Source organism: Prionailurus bengalensis, chromosome A1 (genome assembly GCF_016509475.1).
Source record: "Prionailurus bengalensis isolate Pbe53 chromosome A1, Fcat_Pben_1.1_paternal_pri, whole genome shotgun sequence".
NCBI lineage: Eukaryota > Metazoa > Chordata > Mammalia > Carnivora > Felidae > Prionailurus > Prionailurus bengalensis.
The window spans coordinates 164,448,436-164,473,493 of NC_057343.1; the positions used below are offsets into that span (position 1 = coordinate 164,448,436).

Consider the following 25,058-nt stretch of genomic DNA (forward strand, 5'->3'; position numbering starts at 1 on the left):
TCAATGAACAGAAATCTGTTAACATTCTTATACACAAATACTGAAGGAGCAGAAATTAAGTAAACAATCTCATTTACAATTGTACCAGAAACAATAAAATATCTGGGAATAAACTTAAAGAGGTGAAAGACCTGGACTCTGAAAACTATAAAACACTGATGAAAGAAATTCAAGAGGACGCAAAGAAATGGAAGGACATTCCATGCTCACACATTGGAAGAACAAATGTTATTAAAATGTTTACCACGTAATCTACCATTTAATGGAATCCCTATCAAAATACCGACATCATTTTCCACATAACCGGAAGAAACAATCCTCACATTTGTATGGAACCACAAAAGACCTCGAATAGCCAAAGCAATGTTGAATATGGAGAAAAACAAAACTGAAGGCATCACAATTCCAGATATCAAGTTACATTACAAAGTGGTAGTAATTAAAGCAGTATGGTACTAGTATAAAAATAGACACATAGATCAATAGAATAGAACAGAAAACCCAGCAATACACCCAGTTATATGGTCAATTAATCTTTGACAAAGGAAGAATGAATATCCATGGGTAAAGACAGTCTCTGGAACACATTGTCTTGGGAGAACTGGACAGCAACATGCAAAAGAATGAATCTGGACCATTTTCTTTCACCATACACGAAAATAAACTCAAAGTGGATTAAAGACCTAAACGTGAGACTTGAAACCGTAACAGTCCTTGAAGAGAGTACAGGCAGTAATCTCTCTGACAGCAGCCATAGCAACATTTTTCTAGGTAGGTCTCTTAAGGGAAATAAAAGTAAAAATAACTATTGGGACTGTATCAAAATAAAAGTTTCTGCACTGAGACAAGAAACAACAAAATTAAAAGGCAACCTACTGAAAGGGAGAAGATATTTGCAAATAACATATCTGATAAAGGGTTAGTATCCAAATATATAAATAAGTGGTACAACTCAACACCCAAAAATCAAATAATCCAATTAAAAATAGGCAGAAGACATGAACAGACACTTCTCCAAAGAAGACATCCAGGTGGCCAACAGACACATGAAAAGATACTCAACATCACACATCATCAGGGAATTGCAAGTCAAAACCACAGTGAGATACTACCTCACACCTGTCAGAATGGCTAAAATCAAAAACATAAGGAACAGCCAGTGTTGGAGAGGATGTGGAGAGAAAGAAACCCTCTTGCTTTCTTGATGGAAATACAAACCGGTGTAGCCACTGTGGAACACAGTGTGGAGGTTCCTCAAAAAATTAAAAAGAGAAATAGTCTACAATCCAGTCATCACACTACTGTGTATTTACCCCCCAAATACAAAAACCCTAATTCAAAGGGATACATGCATCCCTAGGTTTATTGCAGCATTATTTACGACAGCCAAACTATGGAAGCCACCCAAGTTTCCATCAATAGATGAATGGATAAGGGAGATGTGGTATATATTTACAATGGAACATTGGAACAATGGAACATCAGCCATAAAAAAGAATGAAATCTTGCCATTTGCAACAACATGGATGGACCTAGAAGAGTATAATGCTAAGCAAAATAATTCAGTCAGGGAAAGACAGATGCCATATGATCTTACTCATGTGGAATTGAAGAAAGAAAACAGGTGCGCAAAGGAAAAAAGAGAGGGAGAGAGAGAGAGGGAGAGAGGCAAACCAACAAACAGACTCTTAACTATAGAGAAAAAAACCAGAGGGAAGGTGGGCAGGAAGATGAGTGAAATAGGGAATGGGCATTAAAGAGTACACTTACCTTGAGGAAATAAAATAAAATGAAAAAAATTTGTGATATGTTTATTAGAAAGCAGGTGGTATGAGAAGGGTGGTATAAGAGACTTCAATCCTCATCTTCCAAAGTAATAAGTCAAAAGATAATGAATAGAACTGTGAATCTGTAAACCAGAACATTAGCACATTTGGAAAAATGAAGTAAAATACCTGAATAGTCTGCTAACAGTTTGCAAAAAGTTGCATCTGAGGAGTGGGACTCGAGGTAGTTGGGCAGAGGCTGGCTGTTTTCACTGTAGGATTTTACCATTATTTGACTTTTAACTATGTGTATATACTACTTTGATTAAAAAATATTTTAAAGTTTACGTCCAGTTTTATACAATGTAATATATATGCAAATTTTGGTATATATAATTTTCTCAAACTTTACTGTGAGACCCTCGAGAACTGTGTGATGTATTTCTTTGTATCCCTTGTTGGCATTCATTTGCTTAACATTTATTGAGTATGTCAATGTTGGAACAGGTAGGATGAAGTCCCAGTCTCCCTGGATTTAAAAACAACAACAACGAACAAACTTTTTCTACATGGAGATGAGTATGAGGCCTTAGCAAACATAGTGCATTGGGTAGGAGTAGGCATCCAAGTGTATATTGAAAATCACACCCTTTATTCTGTGTAATTCATATAAACTTCTTCATAATGTGTACCCTATTGAGTAGTTGGGAAGTAATGAAATTTCCCCATTGGAATTACCTGGTTCTTCTGCTTTAACATTCTTTTTTTCATGTAAATATTTGCATAATTTCTAAATCCAAGTCCCTGTAAGGATGGCTGTTCATTTTATTTGCCCTCTCCCTTCCCCAGGGAGGGTCTTGGTTCAGGCTCCTGGAGCAGCCTCCCTCTCACATCACCCATCACTGAGCAGGAGGAGTGGGGGTATTTCTGTAGGTAACACAGAAGGAAAAGAGGGAAAGAGAGTGGTGAATTACATAAGGGCTTTTAAAACTTGAGTTTGGATTAACACAGTTCACTGCTATTCCCCTTTCATTGGTTAAAGGAAGTCACATACCCATTTGATGCCAGTCCTGGTGATTCCCCTTCTCAGCTGGGCCATAAGCTACCCAGCTGTGGGGAAGTGAGATGTGTTTCTATAGCAGATAAGGTGCCTACAAAACTCAGACTCCGAAAATTGGGACATGAAGAATAGAGAAAAAAGACAGAAGAGCAGCAGTAGCCATTGACTACTGCTAGCCATTAGGCCTCAGATTGAAATACCTAAATTTGTGGGCGAAATATGAGGGCACAGGAACTTAAATTAGCAGATTCCATTTCGAGGAAGCTAAAGACAGGATAATGTACTGACTGGATCAGTGCTGAGGAGTAGGGATGTGGGATCGAGAGAACCTGAACATGAGCACGTGTGGAGAATTCTGCTCCAGAGTCAGATGCATTCTCCAACTTAGAAAATAGTTTTACATGCATAAAGAGTAGGATTGATTCTCCAGATTTTTCTATAATTCTATTAATTTTGACTTTCTCCTTAGAAGACAACTTCAGAAGGTTTCAGTAGTGAATGAAATACTTGTGTGCATATGTATGTATTTTGATTATGTATTGGAACATACTGCATAATTAAACTTAAATATTTTAATGATATCTCATTTGCTATATCCTTGGAGGATAATTGTAACTCCATAATTTCCCCTCCAGTGTGTTTTGTTTTTACATAACAAAGGCTGCCTTAATGAACCTTTATCTCATTACAATGTAATACCAATAGTGATTTAAATATCAAAATGAAAGGGAAATTTTAGCACAGCTTTATTCTATTTTAGGCAAATTAATACTGCTTAATCCATTTATTTTTCTGGTTTTGATATTAGCATTTGGTTAAGATAAAACCTACTGGTAAAAAAAATGCTGACCTCTTTGATAACAAGCAAATTTTTGGTATTTTATGAGAAGATAACAAGGCAATTACCCAGTTTTAGGAACAAGAAATAAAGTAGGCCATCTTAAAATGTTACTTTGGCTAAATCAGAATGAAACAGTTAGTAGTATTTTTTTAATATCTTAAAACAGCTCTGTGGCTTTGAGTTCAAGACCAAGAGAGCTGTGTTATTATTTATAGAGGGAGAAGTTCCACCTTTTTCCCCCTTAATCTTGACCTAATCAAATAGTTTAAAGTATATTTTCCCATTGTTTGAATTAACTCTGCTCATATTTAATAATATTTTTTTTGTTTCTGTCATTCAGCTTTTGTTTAGTCATGAATGAAGATATCATGAAGTAAAATACAAATTCCGCCATGCCCAAAGAGCAGGATCTGGTATGATACTTTCCTAGCTGTATACCAGCATCACCGGCCTGGCACTGCCTTCCCATTTGGTATCAATCCCTGAATCATTGAAGCACTTATCTGCCAGCCATTATGATAGTGGGAATGACCAGCTGATCAAGCATGGGCCATTAATTTTGAATCCGTTGATAGAGACATAAATTTCCCAGAAATCATATTGAAAGATAAAATGGTCAGCTTCTTTTAAGTACATGCTAATATACCTCAGGGATGATTGGAACCACTGATTATTTTATAGTTTTATTTTGTCATTGGAATTTTAAAAGGTTTGACGATGACATTAGTGTGTTTTAAAGTAACAATAAATATGATCACTCTAAATCTGTAATTACTATACCTTTATGAATAGTATGTTTAAAGGCCTAAGGTCCTATTTGTTTTTACTTCTGTTTTTACTAAATATTTAGGGATGTGCTGTTTCAAAAGAGAGAAGTCTTCTGGTGGAATTACTGGACTGGCAGTACATTGTTTGCTTTATCAGTAGAGTTTTACATATTGTCGTGAGTTGTATTATGACCACATTTTTTTATCTGCAATGATTTCTTTGCTATTTGAAAGAGTCTTAACTTTATGATAATGGAAATTCATTATAACGGGAAGCAAATTTTTAAGAAAATAAAATTTGTGCATATACGCCAACTATTAAAATTTCATTTCAAAGGCTCGAAAAAAATTCTATTTCAAAAGAACCAACTTCCAGCAAAGTAATTCACATAATCCCTCTATTTAGGAGTAAATATTAAATTCAGTAGGCTCAAGTAAATAGTAGTAAACTTGATACCTCATATAGCATTTAGTATTTGTGTAGCAGTAGTTACACAGCACATTTCATCTTCAAAATGCTTCAGCAACAATAAGTTATGTTTCTTGTCAATATTCCTATAAAGGAATAGGCAAGTGTTACTAATAAGAATCTATTTGTCTCACTCAAGTCCCAAGCACCTAATTGGGTCTACCATTTTATATTTATTTGTTCCCAGAAAATAACTGCTTGTAGAACATAAATTCATGTTATTTACCTCTACCACAGATGTCTTTGGGCAGCTTGTTCTGCAAGCCTGACTGTATAGTTTCCTTAAGTCATGTGACACAAACTCAAAGGCCATGACATGCTGTACCTGTCAGTGCCCGTACCCAGTAAATGTTTCCTAATAATCTTGACATAACATTGGTAATTCCCTTGAAATATAAATGTTATTCCTGAGTACTGGAGCACATTTCAAATGATTTAGGTTGACTTTAGTTCTCTTTTTGCTGAATGACAGAGTTCCTGCTTTTGCTCTTATTTTTCTTGTTAGGAAGAGTTTAAATTTGGATCTTTTAGCCCTATTTTTTTCCTGACTTTTCAAGGATAGTTTTTTGTTTGTTTGTTTGTTTTTGTATTCTCAAGTTAGTTAACAAACAACGTAGTCTTGGCTTCAGGAGTAGAACTCAGTGATTCATCTCTTACATATGACACCCAGTGCTCGTCCCAAAGAGGGCCCTCCGTAATGCCTGTCACCCATTTACCCACCCTCCCACCATCAACCTGCAGTTTGTTCTCTGTATTTAAGAGTCTCTTATGGTTTGCCTCCCTCTCTGTTTTTATCTTATTTTTCCTTCCCTTTCCCTATGTTCATCTGTTAAGTTTCTCAAATTCCACATATGAGTGAAATCAGATGATATCTGTCTTTTTGTGACCAGTTTACTTCACTTAGTATAATACCCTCTAGTTCTATCCATGTTGTTGCAAATGGCAAGACTTGCTTCTTTGTCATCTCCGAGTAATATTCTGTTGTATAGCTGTATATCACATCTTCTTAATCCATTCATCAGTTGATGGACATTGTGTTCTTTCTATAATATGGCTATTGTTGATAGTGCTGCTGTAAACATTGGGGTGCATGTGCCCCTTCAAATCAGCATTTCTGTATCCTTTGGATAAATTCCTAGTAGTGCAATTGCTGGGTTGAAGGGTAATTCTGTTTTTAATTTTTTGAGGAACCTCCACACTATTTTCCAGAGCAGCTGCACCTGTTCCCATCAGCAGTGTAAAAGTGTTCTTTCTCCGCATCCTCGCCGACATCTGCTGTTCCCTGAGTTGTTCATTTTAGCCATTCTGACCAGTGTGAGGTGGTATCTCATCATGGTTTTGATTTGTATTTCCCTGATGATGAGCGATGTTAAGCATCTTTTCATGTGTCAGTTGGCCATCTGGATGTGTTCTTTGGAAAAGTATCTATTCATGTCTTCTGCCCATTTCTTCACTGGATTATTTGTTTGCAGGTGCTAAGTTTGGTAAGTTCTTTATAGATTTTGGATACTAATCCTTTATCCTGTATGTCATTTGCAAATATCTTCTCCCATCCCGCCAGTTGCCTTTTAGTTTTGTCAATTGTTTCCTTTGCAGAAGCTTTGTATCTTGATGAAATCCCAATAGTTCGTTCTCGCTTTTACAAAAATGGATAATTTTACAGTATCTGTCATCTGAAGATGTTCTAGTACTCTGAAACTTTACTCAAAGATGAGGTATAAGTAGATTCAGAATGTACAGTGCAAAATTAGAAAAAGAAAAGATTTAAAAATTTATCCATTGATAAAGCTGAACCTAAAACACCAGTAAGAACTTCTGTCTCTGTGACTCTTTACTCTTTTCAGAATTTGCTCACGGTAGCCCTTTGGTAGTACGTTTATCAATTATCCCTCTTTGGTACAGGAAGAAACCAAAGTGCAGAAATGTGAAATGAATCCCTAAAATGGGACTTGAAACCACAACTTCTGATTTCAAGTGCAAGTCTTCACGCTCCATTTTACACCAGTAGTTTGCATCTTTGGGTTCAGAGTCTGCTGGAGGAGAGAGATTTTGAGATTTAGCCTGGAGTCACCGATAGAAAGCAGGCGTTGTGAGATGGGAAATATGTCTCATGCTTATGTGTTTTTAGTTTTAGTAACTAAAACTAAACTATAGTTTAGTAACTATAACTAACTGGTTTTAGTTATATTGGGAATAAAATAGAAATTCATTGAAAATCATTAGTCAGTAATAGTTTTTTTAGCCTTGACATATTTTCTTAATAAGCAAATACCAGACTTACAGCCTTTATCAAGTGTAGCCTGGCATTTAATAGCTCCTACCTCTGGAATCAGCCACTGTCAATGTCAAACAAGTTCCTTAACTTCTTTGTGCCTCTATTTCCTCATTTGTAAAATGGAGATAATACTCTAGTTCATAGAATGTTGTGAGAATTCAATGAAATAATACATGAAAAGTACTTAGAACACTGTCTAGCATTTAGCAAATACTAACTGTTAAATAATTTAATTATTAAAAGTATCATTTATTATTATGGATAGGTCCATGAAATGTTGTGATTTTACAAAGAGGTTTTCTTCAAATATGGGAACCAATTTTCCATATGGTACTGTTGTGGGCCTCTTTATTTTGGTTAAAATTGGCAAACACAATTGGTCTATTTCACATTTTTCTGTGACTTAAAAGCTCAACTTTTAGTTACGATATAAGTCAAGGTTAGGGCCTATAACTTCCATAATGGAAAGAGGAGGCAAATAAAATCAACAGGGTGTGCTCAGGCCTCCCCTTCTGGGGGGAGTACCACCGGGACTGTACCCGGTGTGTGCTCCCAAGCCCAGAGGGTCACGGGTCTCCTCGTTTTTCAGCGTTCATTTTCAGTGTCCGGGTGTAGTGCACATCACTATGGGAAACCTTGTAAAGAAGACTAAAAATGGGGGAAGAGAGAGCTGGTCTGTAAGCATCGTGTTAAAATAAACCACTTCTTCCTAAGCTCAAGGCAGCAAGAAACGGTTTAGTAGCGATGAAATAAATTCACCACCTGTTTGTGCAGCGGTATCAAAGAGTTCTAGCAAACGTAAGAATGCTTTGATCCTTTCAGCCAGAAGAAAATTATGAAGCTCCTCATTGGTAGTTCATGGGGAGTTTGGGGACACTGATCAAAGAAAACTATTGCTGTAGACGAGAAATTAAAATATCTGAATATCAGGTACTTTAATACATTATATTTCTTTCAATGGTGGATTGCATATTTAAAGTTTCAAATGCTGTTCTTATTAAGTTAAATTTTATTGTAGCTTCTATGCCATAAAATAAAAAACTTTAAAGTGGTTTTAAGCAACCATGTTCCTATTGTTAGTGGCTTTCAAATTACGTAGCTGAGACGGATTGAGGGGGCACTGTGTGCCGTAGATTTTATAGAATCCCTCTAGGTTGCTATAAACTCACTTGAGCAAAATTATATAAGTGAGAGAATGTTTTGACATTCTTCTATGATCCTTAAGAAAAATTCCCATGTTTGTCAATTATATAATAACATTATCTAATTATAGATACCACTGTTAAGTGCTGTAATTATCGAGCTGAGAGGCTTGAAGAAAAGGATAGCCAGACAAACTTATGTAATAAAAATGGGTATGTTTATAGGCATTTTATTGTAAGGATTGAAACATTTGAAATGAAAAACATGAGAATCATTTGAAAATTTAATTCTGCTATGGGAGAAAATGCTTCTATGTGAGTATCACAAGAAGCAAAAGATAAAGTTAAGTCTTATTTTTGAATGGGAATCTAGACATTTTCCTGTACATTTTTTACTTATCAAGAAAAAGAATTCTTATTTTTAAACTTATTTTTAGCATGTTCTGGATCTGAGGTTTTATGTGTAGTTAATAGCTCCTGCCTCTGAAGTCATCAGGAGGCATTTAACAAAATATGGAGTAAAATGCTTTGGAAATAACCATGCCTAAGGATGTAGAATCAAACAGGAAAAAGAACCCTCAAAAGAGGACATCTCATTTAAAAAAATGTGTTGATAATTGCAAGACAGAAGGAGAGGCAGATCCCAACTATAGACCACATCCATCTAAGCCCAGTGGCTGGCATTAAATATTTGAGCTTAAATATGGTACCTCCCACCCCATTCTGTACCAACTTCCTCTTCAAAATGGGAGAAAATAATAATGCAAAGACCCACAAAGGAAGCATTACAAAGGTAATGCAAAAGACCTTTCAATAGCAAAATCAGTGGGCCTTTCAGTGATCCACACTTTATTGAAAACCACAAGACATTTGAAATTTATTCAGGTCTTGGGCATTAGTTTCAAACTAGTTTCTTAAAAACTTCACTGAAGAGGAAGAAGAGAGTTTATTAATTTTCGAAGAGAGTTTATTAATACAGGCTAAAGTGGAGATAGCCTGTAAGTTTAGGTCCTCACATCTAACTCTGTGAGTTAGCACAGAAATCACTGAGGGCTCTCCACTTTGCTAAGCAACTCTGCAGGAGAAGGCTGACACCCTGTGATCCAGCACTTGATGGGAATATTTAAAGGAAAAGAGTGGTGAAAACTGTAGATGTGCTTTGTGTTCTTTTTCTGAAACTAAATTCTATGTGATATTCTGAGCTTGTAAATAAATAAGATACCTGCTAGGCAAATGAGTAGCATACAGAGGAGCTGGTCTACTTCTCTGACATCATCAGTAACAGTTAATGCTTTCCTGTGCAAGAAACTAGTTTCCTGAGGACTGCCCAATGTAGTCCTTAGAACTAAAAGATGTGTGCTGATTGGAACTCAGGGATCTGTTTTATCTTACAGTAAGATATGCCAGCAGTGACTTTAGATACATGTGTTATGAAGTATTTATATTAGTCAAAGCTGAAAAATTTAATTAAGAATAATGTCTCTTTTTTTCCCCCCATGGAAGTATTTACAGGACTGAGCAATTTGATGACTAATGAACATATTTAAAGGGCATCTGGTACTGATCATGGAAACCAAAAAATAAAAGAAAATTTGTTACTGTGGGCAAGTTCTTATTCCAGTAGAATCATATGCTGAATGGTACCCCTGAGATTTTTTTTAACATAAATATTCTATAGTTACCCAGCCAGTTTTGACTTTCAAGTGAAAAATACTTCAAATTGGCTACATATTGAAATAACGAATTCCAAACAAATCCACGTGCAGAAAATGCCACTCAATTTGGTGGGCCTTAGTAATGAAGAGCGGGAGAAAGAAAAGGAGGAAGGAAGGAAGGAAGGAAGGAAGGAAGGAAGGAAGGAAGGAAGGAAGGAAGGAAGGAAGAAGGGGAAAGAAAGAGAAAGAAAGAAAGAAAGAAAGAGAAAGGAAGGAAGGAAGGAAAGGAGAAAGGAAAGGAAAGGATGGAAGAGAAAAGAACAAAGAAAAGAAGAAAAAAGAAAAGAAAAGAAAAAAGAACAGCAACAGTATATCAGAGTGGGCAAACTCTACCCTACGTACAGCGTCAAGTTTACCTTTTCACATAGAGAAATGCTGTGCCTCTGGGGTTACAACACAGATGATTTTAGGGTCCAGCTAGTAATGTTAACAAACAAAACAAAACAAAGACCTCCAAAGAATAGACAGACAACAACTATACCTTCATGCTGAGTGGCAGTTGCAATAACTACTCTTGTCTTCAGGATCTGGGAGTAATAGGGGGGAGTGGGGACCGCGGCAATCTGCAGAGCACTGGCCTCGTCTAAAAAGAAGACACAACTTGGCTCAGTTAATTGTTGCCATATGGAAATGTGGGTCCAAGGATGCCAGATTTTACAATTCTTCAAAAGACACTTTTTATGTGAAATCTTTTCATTTTGAAATGTTTTCTCAGAATTCAGATTCAGTTGGGAAAAATTCATGCAAGCCAAAAGAAACCTAATTTTGGACCAGACTTGGACTTTAGTCATAAATCTTCAATTTGTTCTTTCTGAATTAGCTAAATGAGTAATGTTAGTAGATTCACAGAGGAAATGTGAATGCTTCCTAATATGTGAATGAAAAAAAATAAGACTAGGTAACATTGATAGCTGAGTAGTTAAGGTCTTCAACTATGGTATCCGATTGCCTGGGTTAAATCTCAGCTATGTACCCTGGGTAAATTGCCAGTTCTCTTTGTGTCCAGTTTCCACTCTGTAAAATGTGAATGATAATGGTATGAATTTCGTAGAGTTGCTGTGAGGATTCAGTTGAACTTATTGTCCACACAGTGCCTAGCACACAGTAGTTGCTCAATAAACATTGGCTATTAGTTTATAAAATAACGATCTTCAGAGGACTTGGCCTTTTTGTTCTTGAAGAAAACATTCCCTGTGAATGTAGAGTCTTTTTTATGTTGAAAAATAGGAACTAAGAGAATATATTCTGGAGTCTAAAGCCAGGATTTGAATCCTTACCCTACTGCCATATAACCAGGGCAAGTTAATTATTTTTCTAAGGCTCAGATCTGTCATCTATAAAATGAAAATAATAGCCTGTACTTTAAAGTCATAAGAATTCAGTGAGATGATATGTATAAAATCAATACTTGGCATATAAGTCAATAAATGTTACCTGCTTTTTTGATTGTTATTTTCCCATTATTTAGAAGTTCCATATTTGCAAGCACTTTTGTTTTTGGCAATTTACGTCTCATTATATGTATTTGAAGGAAACTGCATCACATTCGATTTACAGATTAAATTTCATGTTAATGAACCATATTACAACATTGCTTCTCAACCAAGGTCATTTACCTTCCAGAAGACATTTGGCAATGTTTGAGACATTTTGCTGTCACAACTGAAGAAAGTACAACTGAAATCTAGTAGGCAGAGTCCAGAGATGCTGCTGAACATGCTGTAATGCACAGGCCAGTCCCCTACAACAAAGAAGTATCTTTCTAAAGTGTTTCTAGTACTGAGCTGGAGAAATCCTGCATTGTGGACATATAACCACCATAAATATTAGCTTATAAAGTTCTTGCCAAGAAAGGAGAGTTATTCATTTTTCAAAATATAACCTAGCTCAGATAGAAATTAACATGTAAATTGAAATATATAGATTCATATCCAATAAAATATTTTAAAATGCATATCTATATCTGTATATATTTTTTCTGGTTACAAAAGTAACATAAACTTGTAAAAGTTGAAAGCCTACAAAAACATAAATGGAAAGTGAAGGTCTGCCTTTTTCCCCACCTGTCCCCATTGAAAACCGCTGGAAATACAACTGAATTATATTACTTCAGGTTTATAAATGCATGTGTATATTGTTGTATAATTTGATTTCTCTTTCTGAACAGTTCAGTCCTACAGTTATTATGTGGGGCAGAGCAAGGTAGGCATTTAGAAAGGGCAGCCTGGCATAGGGTATGGAACCAACCTCAGGGAAGGAGAGTGTCCATGTGGTGGGTTGGTGGCCTTCCATGGGATGCCATAGCCCAAACAAGGTAAAGAGGGCATCCATGTGTGTGAGCAGCCCACTATAGGATGTCAGCGAAGGCCAAGTGGGGTGAAGAACACAAACAGAAAGCCCTGGTGCTAAGAGGGTTTTGAGCCCAAATGAGAGAAGAGGCAAAAAAGCAAGAAAGTGCTCTAAGGATAATGGGACAAGTCAGAAGGACACAAAAGCTAGCTTATGGGGGCCACAATTGAGACTGTTTGAGCATCTAAGTAAATAATGTAAATAAGTAAAGTTAGTAGCAGATTAAAACCCACTGAATAAAATGAGTCCGTTATGATGTAATAAATAGTAAATAAAATGAAAGTTTACTTAGAATTATAATGTTTACAAAGTTAAAAAATTTTCCACCAAAAAAATTAATGACAAAGGGAAAAATACCTTTACAGTGGAAAAGCCTGGAAGACACGCCTTAATCAAATGATTTAACATCATCAGTAATGAGACAAATTAAAATTGCATGCCATCTCATGAGAGGCTGTTGTAGCCAGCTTCCAAGAAGATGATCCTTGCCTTCTGGTATTCATGCCCTTGGGTAGTTTTTGTACACACTGAGTGGGACTGACCTGTGTAACCATAGGATATTATAGAAATGATGGCATGTGACTTCTGATGCTAGATGCTAAAAGACCTTGCTCACTCTGGCGGAGGGCAGCTGCCATGTTGTAAAGGCCCTTAGGCAGCCCTGGAGAGAGGGCCACATAGTGAGGACAGGTTGTTTCTGCTAACAGCCAGCACTAATTTCCTCATCCAAGGTGAGTAAGCCACCTTGCAAGCAGATCCTTCAAGCCTTCAGTTGACTGTAGCCTTTGCCAACATCTTGATTGTAACTTCGTGAGAAAATCACCCCACTAACCTTCTTCTTTTCCTTATGCACAGAAACTATTTGAGATAATATTTGTTGTTTTCAACTACTAAGTTTGGGGATAATTTGATATGCTTCAATGGACAACTAATACAGATACATTGAAAAAATACGGATACATAACCTTCTGTGATATTCCTACCAGAGATGCACAACCAGAATCTAGTCCTTATGGAAAAGATAACAAATACTAATTGAGAGGCATTCTGCGAAATAACTGGCTTGAAATCTTCAGTAGAGTAAAGGTCACAAAAAGTAAAGACAGACTGAGAAACTATCTTAGCATGGGAGACTAGATACATGATAACTGTACACATAAGGCTTGATTCTAAACTGGACTTTTGCTATTAGAGACATTATTGAGATAGTTGGCAACATCTGGAGACTGAGGATTAGATGGTAGTAATGTGTAAGTGTGAATATGTTTATTTTGATGACTGCATTGTGATAATGTAGTGGAATGTACTTTAGGAAATACATACAGAAGTTTTCAGGGATGATGAGGTACCATGTCAGCAATTTACTCTCAAATGGTTAAAGGAAAAAAATTCTTTGTAACCATACTTGCAACATTTCTAAGGTGCTCCAGTGGGGCAGCAGTCCGTGGTTAGCTCCACAGCAACATTTCGTAAGTTTGATATTGTTTAAACATTTTTTTAATTATGCAAGAAGAAAAACAATATGTCATAGAATATGACCTTGCCTATAAAAATAGACCCATCTTGTCCTATTTGTTTGTTTGTTTGTTTGTTTATTTATTTATCATTCATTTATTTAGAGAGAGAGAAAGAGTGTGTGAGCTGGGAGGGATAGAGAGAGAGAGAGTGAGAGAGAGAGAGAGGGAGGGAGGGACAGAAATCCCAAGCAGGCTCCACACTGACACAATGCGGGGCTTGAACTCAGGAATCTTGTGATCATGATCTGAGCTGAAACTAAGACTCCAACACTCAACTGACTGAGCCACTTAGGCTCCCGTCTTGTCCTTTTTAAAAGGGATTCATAGTATTCGTGTTTTAATATTAAAAAAAAAAAAAAGCTTTTTGCCATTCTCTCATTGATGAACATTTAAACTGATTCCAATTCTTTGCTTATTATAAATATCCAGTTCTTTGTTATTATAAACCATGTCAGTAAATATCACTTTAAACATGTTTGTGCTCTTGTTCAATTTTTGCTTAAGAATAAACGCGGAGAGTTGAATTGCTATGTGAGTGGATATGCATCCTTTAATCAGTTTAATCATAAGTCATTGTAGGAAACCACATAAAATCTTCGTAAAAGAAAATGAAATTTATAATTCGGTAGTTATTTTCATTTGTTTTTTCCCCCCACTAGAAATTAATCTCTATAAAAGTGAGAACTTGATCTGTCTTGATTATCACCATCCCCAGCATTAAGCAGTCTTAGGCACTCAATAAATATTTGTTGCAAGAACAGTAATAGTGAACATTTATTATATGTCTAGCACTGTTGTAAGGATATAAATTCGTGTACTTCTTGTAACAGCCCAAGAATAGGTAGTAGGATTATCCATTTTACTTTTGAGGAAACTGAGGCAAAGAGAGGCTAGGTACTTGCCCAGTTTCACAAGGCTATGAAATGACGGAGCCAGGGATCCAGGCAGTTTTCCTTTGGTTTACATGTTCTTTGCCACTGTGCTATCTTGGTTCTCTTGTTGAATAAAGGAATTCATGGCCAATGTATTTATTTGATTCTTTGGTCAATTACAGATTTCAACTACTTTTTTTTTTTCAAATGAAAATTGAAAGGAATGGAATTCTGACTTTGTAAAAGCCAAATTCATTTTATGGTCCTTTCTACTAGGCTGTACTTAACTTCATAACGTTACTGTTCTTGAAATTAATATTCTGTACTGTATAAACTTTACATCATTCTTGCTACAAATTTATGGACATAGAAACAGAATATTAGCTTTGTATTACAAATAAAATAGTAACTCTGGGTCTGCAGCTTTAGTCTAGGAGGCAGAATCTTTGTCACTTATTTTTCAAACATACCGTCCACTCCCCACTTGGGCGCCTCTGCCCCTGCCCGTCCCTCAACTTGGACTATGTGTGTCCATCTCCCCACAGTGGAAACCTGACCCTCCAAACTCCCACTTCCATTGGCAACTCCTATACCTTTCTCTTTTTCTTATTCTCCTCTTGAAGATTAAAATTATCTTTTCTTCCTCAAAATTCCCTGAGTCCTTTTTATAGTACTATAGTATAGTATAGGAATACTACATTCTAAACATATCTTATATTAACTGTGTTAAGTTCTCATCCCCCTTAATAGACTATATTGTCTTTTCATTTTATTCATGTTACAAAACCCAGATATATATTCCAACATTTTGAACAGGATATGAAATTCAGTATTGGGTTTTTTTGGGTGAGGGAATGGATTATCTCAAGGAAATGTATTTTCAATTTTTCAACTACTGAATAAAGACTACTAAGAGTTGGATATTATATATTCCACAACTTTCAGGAATTAGAAAATAACAAATGAAATGGTTACACTTTTTTTTTTTTCATATGGTGATTTGTGTTTTGTCTTTAGTTTACAAGGCATGAAAAACCAAAGAGTAATTAGCTTTCATTTCGATGGGACCTTCTGTTCAGTTCATGGCTGTAAATACCAGCTTTGCTTCTACCTACAACTTTAGTTCCCTTTTCTTTTAATGGGTGTTTTAGGGACATCAAAGGTAATAAAATCAATCAAAGAGATAAGTGGAATATTTTTTCAAAGACTAGTACTTAAGGATGTGTTCCTGTTAAAGAATTTGAATACTGAATTTGTTTCAAGTGTTTGTATAATACCATATCTCCCTGCCAACTGGAAGAAGGACTGTCCTTGAATCCTGTTCTGCATGAAATAATAAAATATAATCCCTTCTTCACATATGTTTACAAAAAAAAGAAAAAAAGAACACCAGGGAATGGGAAGTATTGTCATTAGACAGGATTATATTTTCTTGCTGGCAGAGGCAATACTATAGCCTTCGGGCCCGTTTTTTCTCTTCCCCCATAAGGACTTCTTTCCTTTACCCACAGGATTCAGACAAGGCTGAAGGTTTTTGTTGCTGAAATCTCAAACAGCAAACCAAAGAGAAAGTTCAAGCAAATATCATCAGACTTTTAAAAATGTCATTGCTTGTGTAAGTTAATTGTGGTCTTTTGGGTGCTGGTGAGCCCCAAGCACCCCTTGGATTGGTCAGATATTCAATCATTTTATTTGTATTTGGTGTAAGGTATTCTTCTGGAAAGCACTGATCATGAGGTTTTCTGATTTAATTTAACGTTAGTGCATGCTTTTTTAACTTTGTTTTTTGTTTGTTTGATTGTTAGGTGTGTTTTTTTTTTCAATTAGCTCAATATCTTGTGCATTCCAAAAGATAATTTAGAGGCTAATGTATTCTTGTGATGTACTTCTATATGATCGTACTGATTTTTTGTTTTTACTTTTATTCATCTAGCTAATAGATTTATTTGAGTTTCCCCAAACCATGTTTATAATTGGTGATTAAAATAAAACTTTAAGGAACACTGCATGTTAGCTACTTGACCTCAAATTATATGTAAAAAAAATTAAAAATAATAATAATAAAGAAATATTTTTCTTTGGAACTATTTTTATATTGCGAATGATACATATGAAAATAATGTCTTCTATCTAAAGTTACAAACGATGCATAGTCTGAGTTAAGTTCAGAAAAACAGTAAAGTCAACATACCTCTTTTTCAGAATTTAGCCTATTTGACTTTTCCTCCTAAAACCCTGAGTTCTGCAGGGCTTCTCATTTCTATTAAGTTCTTGGTCATACCCTGTGTAGGTGAAATTCATTTGGGGGCCAGCTGAGATTTTCCCTACTGTTTCTAATTGCATTGCATTGTAAATCTCCAAACTTTATTCAGGAAAGTATATCTTTTGTGAGGCATGCCTTATAAGTAAGAAATTATTACTTTGTGTATCCAATGCAGAATTTTTAAATCGGCATTTACATTTCATATATCATGTTAGCTGTAGATCTTTTATTTGTTTTAACATTATCCTGAGAACTTCAGAGATTACTTCTTTGGTGATCATTCTTGAGGGGGGAACCGTTCTCCTGGAATCTGTAACTCTGGTGCATGTATATAAACATGCCTTTGTTCTCAAAGTCTTTCTATTTGATTACTGTTGTATCCAAGTGCTTTGTCTCTGCCTCTCTTAGTTGTTTTTTTTTTCCTTCCCTTTTCTTGTACCTTAGTGTGTCGTTTGTGTGAATAACTTTGTTTACATTCAGCCGAGGTACTAAGTGCATTTTTGATAATAGAAGGGAGTGAGACAGGCAGTAAGGAGAAGACATCTGGAGAATGGGGTGGAAGAAAGGGAAAAGGGGGAACAGTTAGGAAAGGAAAAGGAGAGAGTGGGTGTGATGGAGGAAGAAAGAGCAAAAGCCAGAATGGGGGGGGGGGTGGTTATGCAGGTTTGTGAGATCTTGGGGGCTGGTCGTGGGGGAGGGAGATCAACAGACCAGCATTTTCCCCAGGCTTGGGCTCAAGCTTGTGAAAACTCCTAATGTGTTAAAGAACCTCAGCTGGGATTTGCTGAGGACAAATGCTGTAATGTGTTAGTCATCCATTATCTGCTTCTATTTTTGCAGGTTCTGAATGATGACTGACGCGCGTTTGTGCGATAGCCCTCACAGTCCCTGTCATTCCCGAGTGATACGGCGCCCGCACCACTAGCCCCAGCACCGGGGCAGAAGGGAGCTCTGGAGGCTGGAAAGCTTCCGCTCGCGGACCGGACAAAAGTACCGCCTACCCAGGGGCTTGTGCGTGCGGCTGGTGATCCAGGCACCTCACCTCGCCCGGCTCGCCGCTCCCGCGGGCAGATGGTGTGCAGCCGCCGCAGGACGCCCGCCGCGCCCGGGCCATGAAGTAGCGGCTGCTGGCGGCGCCGCTGCCCGACCGCCGGCCCCAGGCGAGCGCTGCGCTGCCGCCGGCTCCTCTCCCGGCGGGGCCGGAGCGGCGAGGACATGGCTGGCGGGCTGAGCCTGCTTGCTCTCCTGCTTGTTTTCCCAAGCAGCTGTTTGGGTTTCAGAAGCCCGCTTTCAGTCTTTAAGAGGTGGGTGTGTGTTTTTTCAGACGGGCGGGATGTTGTTTGGATGGTTCCTGTGCATGCTGTTGAAAATGTGATCACTTTTATGAACCAGAGTGTTGTGGAAATATGCGAGGTTGATTTACTTGGCTGAAACGACTTGGGATTTTAGCACAGTAACTTGTTGTAAAGTCCCTCGTACAGAAAAAGCCCACTGTATTGTCGCCAGGCTGCACTGGCTTTCAAAACTCCAATTAGAAGTTGTGATTTCCAATACTAATCACTCCCTCTCCGGGAGATATTTCAGAAACTACAGTAGAGTCGTTTAGACTTGAATGCTTTCTTGTTTAAAACAGCCTGAAGAATAAAATATCAAGATAGATAAGTGGTGGGGAGAAGCAGATCATGGACTGTAATAGCTCAGGAGAAAACATTGAGCTGTATATACACTCCTCATAATTACCATATTAAATATTCATGCACTTGTACATTTGTAATTCACATCGCAGTCTTTTTCCCTCCCTCATACAGCTATGCCTACTAGCAATATTATTGTTGGTGTTTTGTTTCTGGCTAGTGATCCTGGATACTCACAAAAGAGTTACAAAATTTTTACTTGGTTATAGTTAATGTTTATGCCATTAGAAAATTGATATGCCTGTGTTGATTTCTAATTTATGAATACTGTATTGAGTAGAAACAAATATATGTTTTGACAAGCTTTTATTGAATGGAGTTTTAAATGTAGCCAGCCTGCTCGCTCGCTTTGATGATATTTTGTTTCCAAGTTGGGCATATGTTGCTCCTAGACTATAAAATGCAATTCTGATGTTTTAGAACATTATATAGTCATTACATCTTTTAGACTTATCTTTGGAACTAAATCAATAATCTTTTATCTTAAGATCTTAGAATTCTTTTTTTTCCCCCTTCTCATGTTAAAATTCCATTATGTTCAAGGATATTGAAATGTTCTTTTTCAAGGTTTAAAGAAAGTACCAGATCCTTTTCCAATGAATGTCTTGGTACCACCAGACCAGTAATTCCTATTGATTCATCAGATTTCGCGCTGGATGTTCACATGCCTGGAGTCACGCCTAAACAGGTGAGAGGCATTCTGCATTTCATGATTCCTTGTTCTGTATACTATCTGTAACTGAAGCAGGGAAAGTGCATTTACAGCAGTAGTAACTTCTTTGAAAGTAGGCATTTGATTTCAGGACTCCTCAGGTAGGCCCAGAATAATTGAATATTATAAAGAGGAGTAGTAAATCTTTCAGGGTAAATCTTTCAGTTAAATTTCTTTTTTAAAAATTTTACTCATATTCTTATTTGTGTTTTGAAATGGAACCTTGGAAATTTATGTTTTGAAATTCTCAGTGGACTAATAGCCTCTGTAATGCAGCATGTAAGGATGTATTAAAATATGAAAAATTATTCTAATAAAGGGAAATGATATTGAGCAGCTGCATCTAAGAAATTATTTAAATACCCTTCTATCACAGCCACAAATTGAGAAATAAAAGCATGTGTTTTCCTGCCAAGAATTTGAAAAACAAAACATCACACACTTTTAAGAAAACTGTTCAAACAGGTGGTTGATTGTGAGTTTTCTTTGGTGTGATTTGCTTGTTATAAAAAAAATATATTTTGAAGAAATAATGACAAAGCTCATACAAGTACGCCCTATAGAGTATTTTGAGTAAAACTAGGTTGTTGCTAAGGTTTTCCCTGTTTTAGAAGAAGCTCAAACTCAGTGCTGTGGTGTGTGCAAGGTGTCTCATTAGGCATAAAAAGGCTGGAATTAATTATGCTTTGTAGTCAGGCACTGCGGGGATTTATGTGTGTCATTAAAAGATAGTCTTCTTCTTTTGAAGGGCTGTGGAGACAGGGAGAGACCTGGGTGTTGTAGAGCTGCAGTGACTGATGACTCATTGTTGCAGATAACATTCTAGTTTCCTTTCCTTTTTTTTTTTTTTTTTTTTTTTTTTTTTAAGTATTGAAAAAACAAAAGTCAGAGAGAATTCCTTTGAAATTGACATCCAGATGCTCTAAGAAAATACACATGGTCCTTTTTTGGGCGCCTAAGGATTGACATTCATTTGTTTGAAAACCTGTGTATGATCTAGCTATCTATAAATAACCACTTTACTATTGTAAAAGGACCCTCACCCCCACCCCTGCCCATTCTCACATGACCAGGCAGATGACTTCTCTGTACATTCAGTTGTTAGTGTCCTGGCCTTTAATTCCATAAGCTGTTTATTTAGTACTTAGTCAGAAGAGGTGTAATGAGATTGGGAATAGGAGAGAGCAGTGACAGTTGCTCACTTGTGAAGAGTGCTCCTTCTTATCTCTTTTCACTTTTTAAAAATTTTTTTTAATGTTTATTTTTGAGAGAGATACAGACAGGCAGACAGAATGTGACCAGGGGAGGGGGAGAGAGAGGGAGACACAGAATCCAAAGCAGGCTCCAGGCTCTGAGCTTTCAGCACAGAGCCTGATAAGGGGCTCAAACCCACAAACCGCGAGATCATGACCTGAGCCGAAGTTGGACGCTTAACTGACTGAGCCACCCAGGCACCCCACTCTCTTTTCACTTTTAAAAGTTTTTTTTTCACCTATATTTGCTTTATGTTAAAACTGATTTTTTTTTAAATCCACTAATTGGCCTTTAAGCCACCTTTTCTCCCAGGAAAAAGTTATTTTCTCAAGTAGTCATTTGTCATGGTTCGTTATTATTCTGTTTTTTCTTCCTGTTATTTTACAGAAATAACATTTAAGTTATTTAACAATAGTAATAATAGGTAACTATGTTGGAGTCAATATTGTCAGAAAGATTCCTAGAGGAATTGATTATTTTAAAAACATGTAGAGAAGATCAATTTTCATAAAATAAAATGTGTTTACTCATTTTTATAATTTTATAGTTATAAAAATAAGTCCTTGGCAAAAGAACTTACATGAAGTTATAGCTTGCTATTCTCCACCATCTGCATCCAGTTTTTGCCTTATTCAGTGAGCATTTTCTGGTCACCTTCCCAGCAGACGTCTCCTCATTGCTCCTTCTCTTTAAACCATGTGGTTTCCAGGAGCTTTCTACCCAAGATCTAGGGGGTGAGGATTAGCCAATCACTGCATCCCATCTCCCCTCCCACACTAATTGGTTCAGAAGAAGGTGTGTGACCTAGAATAGTACAATTAAATCTCAAGACTTTTGCTGAGAATGCATTTGTCTGTTGCATGTGAGCAGGAGGCATGCACTCTTAGGGTCTGCTGCATCCGTGAGGGCAACCGTGCCTAGAGTAAAACTAATACCATAGAAGGTAATGCAGAGACAGGGAAAGAGCAGATGTTCTAGGTGACCTTGCTACTTAGGAAGTTTTCAGTTACATTAGGCTTTTTGTTTCAACCAGGTTGAGTTGGGTTTACAAGTTCTGACTTGTAACTGAAACTACCTAACAGAGTAAGTGATTCAGTTGTGCTGCCTCATCAGCTCAGAACTGGTTGTTGAAGGTTTCTTCCACTTCCCCCATCATGTAAATACCAAGAGTATTTACTTACGTGATCCAGCCAACCTAGCTATACCTTGGAAACCTTCCTGAGAAATGAATTATACTCCCTACTGAGTGTAGCCGGGAGGAGATGGACACAGAAACCCATTTCCTTCCTGAACTTGGTGTTGTTGGTGAGGAAGACCAAGAGTTGTGATAGTATGAGTACTTGTGGTAGAGAAAGTATTCTTTTCCCAAAAAGCAGATGAAACCAAATTTCACACAAATACTTAGAGGAATGGAGATTACAAGGCAAGAAAAGGAAAGTGAAACACATTAGAGGAAAGAAATAAAGGAATAAAAAGAGTTGGTCCCCCCCCCCAAAAAAAAATTCAAGAGAATAGAACGATCAAGAACAAAAATAAAGGACAAAAAAAAAATAACTATAATCTGAAGAACAGAACATTTTAAAAATCTTATAAGAAAATGAGGAGTAAGGAAACATAAAAGCAAGGAGAGGCATGGAGGAGTTAAAATCTTTTTTTTTTTTTTTTTTAAAGAGCAGATCATGAAGAGCAACACAATTTAAAGAAAGAAGTAACTGAGGGCTCCAAACTTAAGAGTTAGTAATTGAAGCAGACCAAGTTGGTTAAAGAGATATATTCACTCAACAGATTTTTTTTTATAACACATATCTTAAGTTTTGGCAATAACAAAATAACAATGTGCATCAGTGAATCTGCTCTAAGACTTTTCCTTGGGAAACTTGAGATTGTTAGGTAGGCTTGAATAGAGAAACAAACAGATGCGGAACAGAGGTGGAGAGAATTTAGCTACAATACTGACACAGTATAAGTAACTAATTTTGTTGGTGGAATACAGGACAAATTAGTGTGTTACCAAAAAATCTCCAGTCATGTCAGGTCTCTGAGTTGCAATCCATTCAGCCATATCATAGACTCCAGAGCAACCTTTAAAGAGTACTCTCATTGAACCAGCTCTGGAGAGTCTGGGGAAGGTAGTTTAATTACCTATTGCAATGTCAATTTTATATTCAAGATAAGCTCACTGTCTTCTGTGACTAGAAATTTTAAAAAATAATTTCTGTCTTCTTTAATAAATTTCTTATTAATCTGTATGTTCTCAGACTTTGGGAAGAGAAGGAGAAGAGAAAGCAGCTAAGTAGCCTAGAGTAGAGGTAAAGTAAGCACATCTGGTTTCTGATGGCACAGGCTTCAGACCCAACAAGGGTGCAGAGTGTAGTGTCTTGAGGCTCTTCTCTTAGCACTTTTTCTTCCTCATTTGCTTCCTTTTCTCACCAAAGACCCTGCGGGCTTTTGCTGTCGCCAATTCATATCAACAAACAAAGCAATTTGATAAACTGCCAGTTGATGGTCACAGTAAGGTGCTATCATCAATTTGATGTGCATGGACAAATGTCCATTTAAAAAACAAAATAAATGAGGCATAATCATGACGATTTTATATAAAGTCTGTTGTCTAAGTCTAAGGCAAATCTGGTGTGTTATGTAGACTTCAGGGCCAGGTTGAGAGCATTCTTGTCCCAGCTCTTGTGGTGTCAACTATGGTGTGGTTTTTAACCAGCAGGTCCTGCTCCTTCATCTATAGACAGAATAATAATTGTCCTTGCCCAGGACTATTTTGTGGACTGAGCAAGATAATCCCAGTGGCATGTTCAGGTGCCATGCATGTGATAAGTTCTCATGAACTCTGAACTTGTATCATTATTGTTATTTTGTACGTTGAGGGAAATGTGAATGAGGTTTTTTTTTTTGTATTTTTTTTTAAAGTTTTTATTTATTTATTCTTGAGAGAGAGAGAGAGAGAGCAGGGGAGGGGCAAAGAGAGAGGGACAGAGAGAGAATCCCAAGCAGGCTCCACGCGGTCATTGCAGAGCCCGGTGAGGGTCTTGAACCCACAAACCATGAGATCATGACCTGAGCTGAAACCAAGAGTCAGACGCTTAAATGACTGAGCCACACAGGCACCAGAGTCTTAAGATAAGAAAGAAATTTCCAGCCTTTATGCTTTCGGAAATAACTTCGTGGGGAAGGTAAAACATTGTAATAATTTTGAAAGAGAGGAAAGTTAGCCAAATGAAGAAAAATAGAAAGCATGAACCTGGACAAGAGGAACCTGGGCAGGAAGAAGTGCGGAAGTCACTCTTGCAGTGTGCCCATTCCCCAGAAGTTATTTCTATTAAAAATGGCTCTCATGATCAGAGAATGAAGGAACACTGAGGATGAATATGTTTTTCTCAAAGTTCTTACATGTTTTTCATACTGCTTAGAAAAGCAATTACCAAAAGCCATTTCATCACTATAAAGTCTTATTTTTTTTTAACATCAATTTGAAATTATCCTGGATTTCTTCATTTTGCTGGAGACTTTATACATTGACCTTATTTAAAAAAATCACTCTTACCTAACATAAGTCTTTTTAAATCCTAGGTTTAAATAACATTTTATTTATTTGTTATCTCTGCTCTTAGGCCCTCTGCAGTCTTGGTAAGGACTTACAAATGTAAATTAATTGGTAAAAATATAATTTTATAGAATTAAATATTTTCTTTGAACCTAATAACTTGAAATCATGTAACAATTGAATTTCTTTACGTTAGGATATGTTCGGCTGTCACTAATGTGGTCATTTTCCTCCCTTATTTTGGGAGCAGTTTGAGAATTAAAAAGGAGTACACTTTTCCTTTCTGAACCTCTTGCAGATTCTTGTCGCATTCTGTATTTGTCTTTTGAAGAGTCACAGATTATGCTTTGAAATCAGAAGGCAGCCTTCCCCTGTGTTCCTGAACACAAATGTCTATCACCAAGAAGAGCAGAAAATGGAAAAATTCTGAGTTTAAAGATTATATCTGATATCCCTGAACATCAAGCTGAAAAACCTTAGAGTCTAAAGTTATCACTTATTTTAAAATAACACTGAAAGAATGTAGTCATTGAAATAAAACCATGATGAACAAATTACTCCTGTGAGATTTTCTCAAAAGCTTCCTACAGTGTTTCTCTCTGCTTTTTTCTCAAAATTGGACAACTATTAGAAAATGTTTACTAATATATATTTTTTTTTAATTTTTTTTTTTAACATTTATTTATTTTTGAGACAGAGAGAGACAGAGCATGAACGGGGGAGGGGCAGAGAGAGAGGGAGACACAGAATCGGAAACAGGCTCCAGGCTCTGAGCCATCAGCCCAGAGCCTGACGCGGGGCTCGAA

At 36.8% G+C, this 25,058-nt stretch overlaps 1 protein-coding gene across 40 annotated transcripts in view; it reads left to right on the top strand.

Annotated features, from left to right (window-relative positions):
• PAM (peptidylglycine alpha-amidating monooxygenase) overlaps positions 1-25,058 on the top strand; it is a 286,547-nt gene that overhangs the window by 110,252 nt on the left and 151,237 nt on the right. For all 40 annotated transcript variants that reach the window (XM_043594861.1, XM_043594730.1, XM_043594826.1 and 37 more), the window contains exons 2-3: positions 17,877-18,340; positions 19,298-19,418. In XM_043594861.1, coding sequence (XP_043450796.1) covers positions 18,252-18,340; positions 19,298-19,418 — 210 coding nt within the window. In that variant the 5' untranslated portion in view covers positions 17,877-18,251. The remainder of the gene's footprint in view (positions 1-17,876; positions 18,341-19,297; positions 19,419-25,058) is intronic.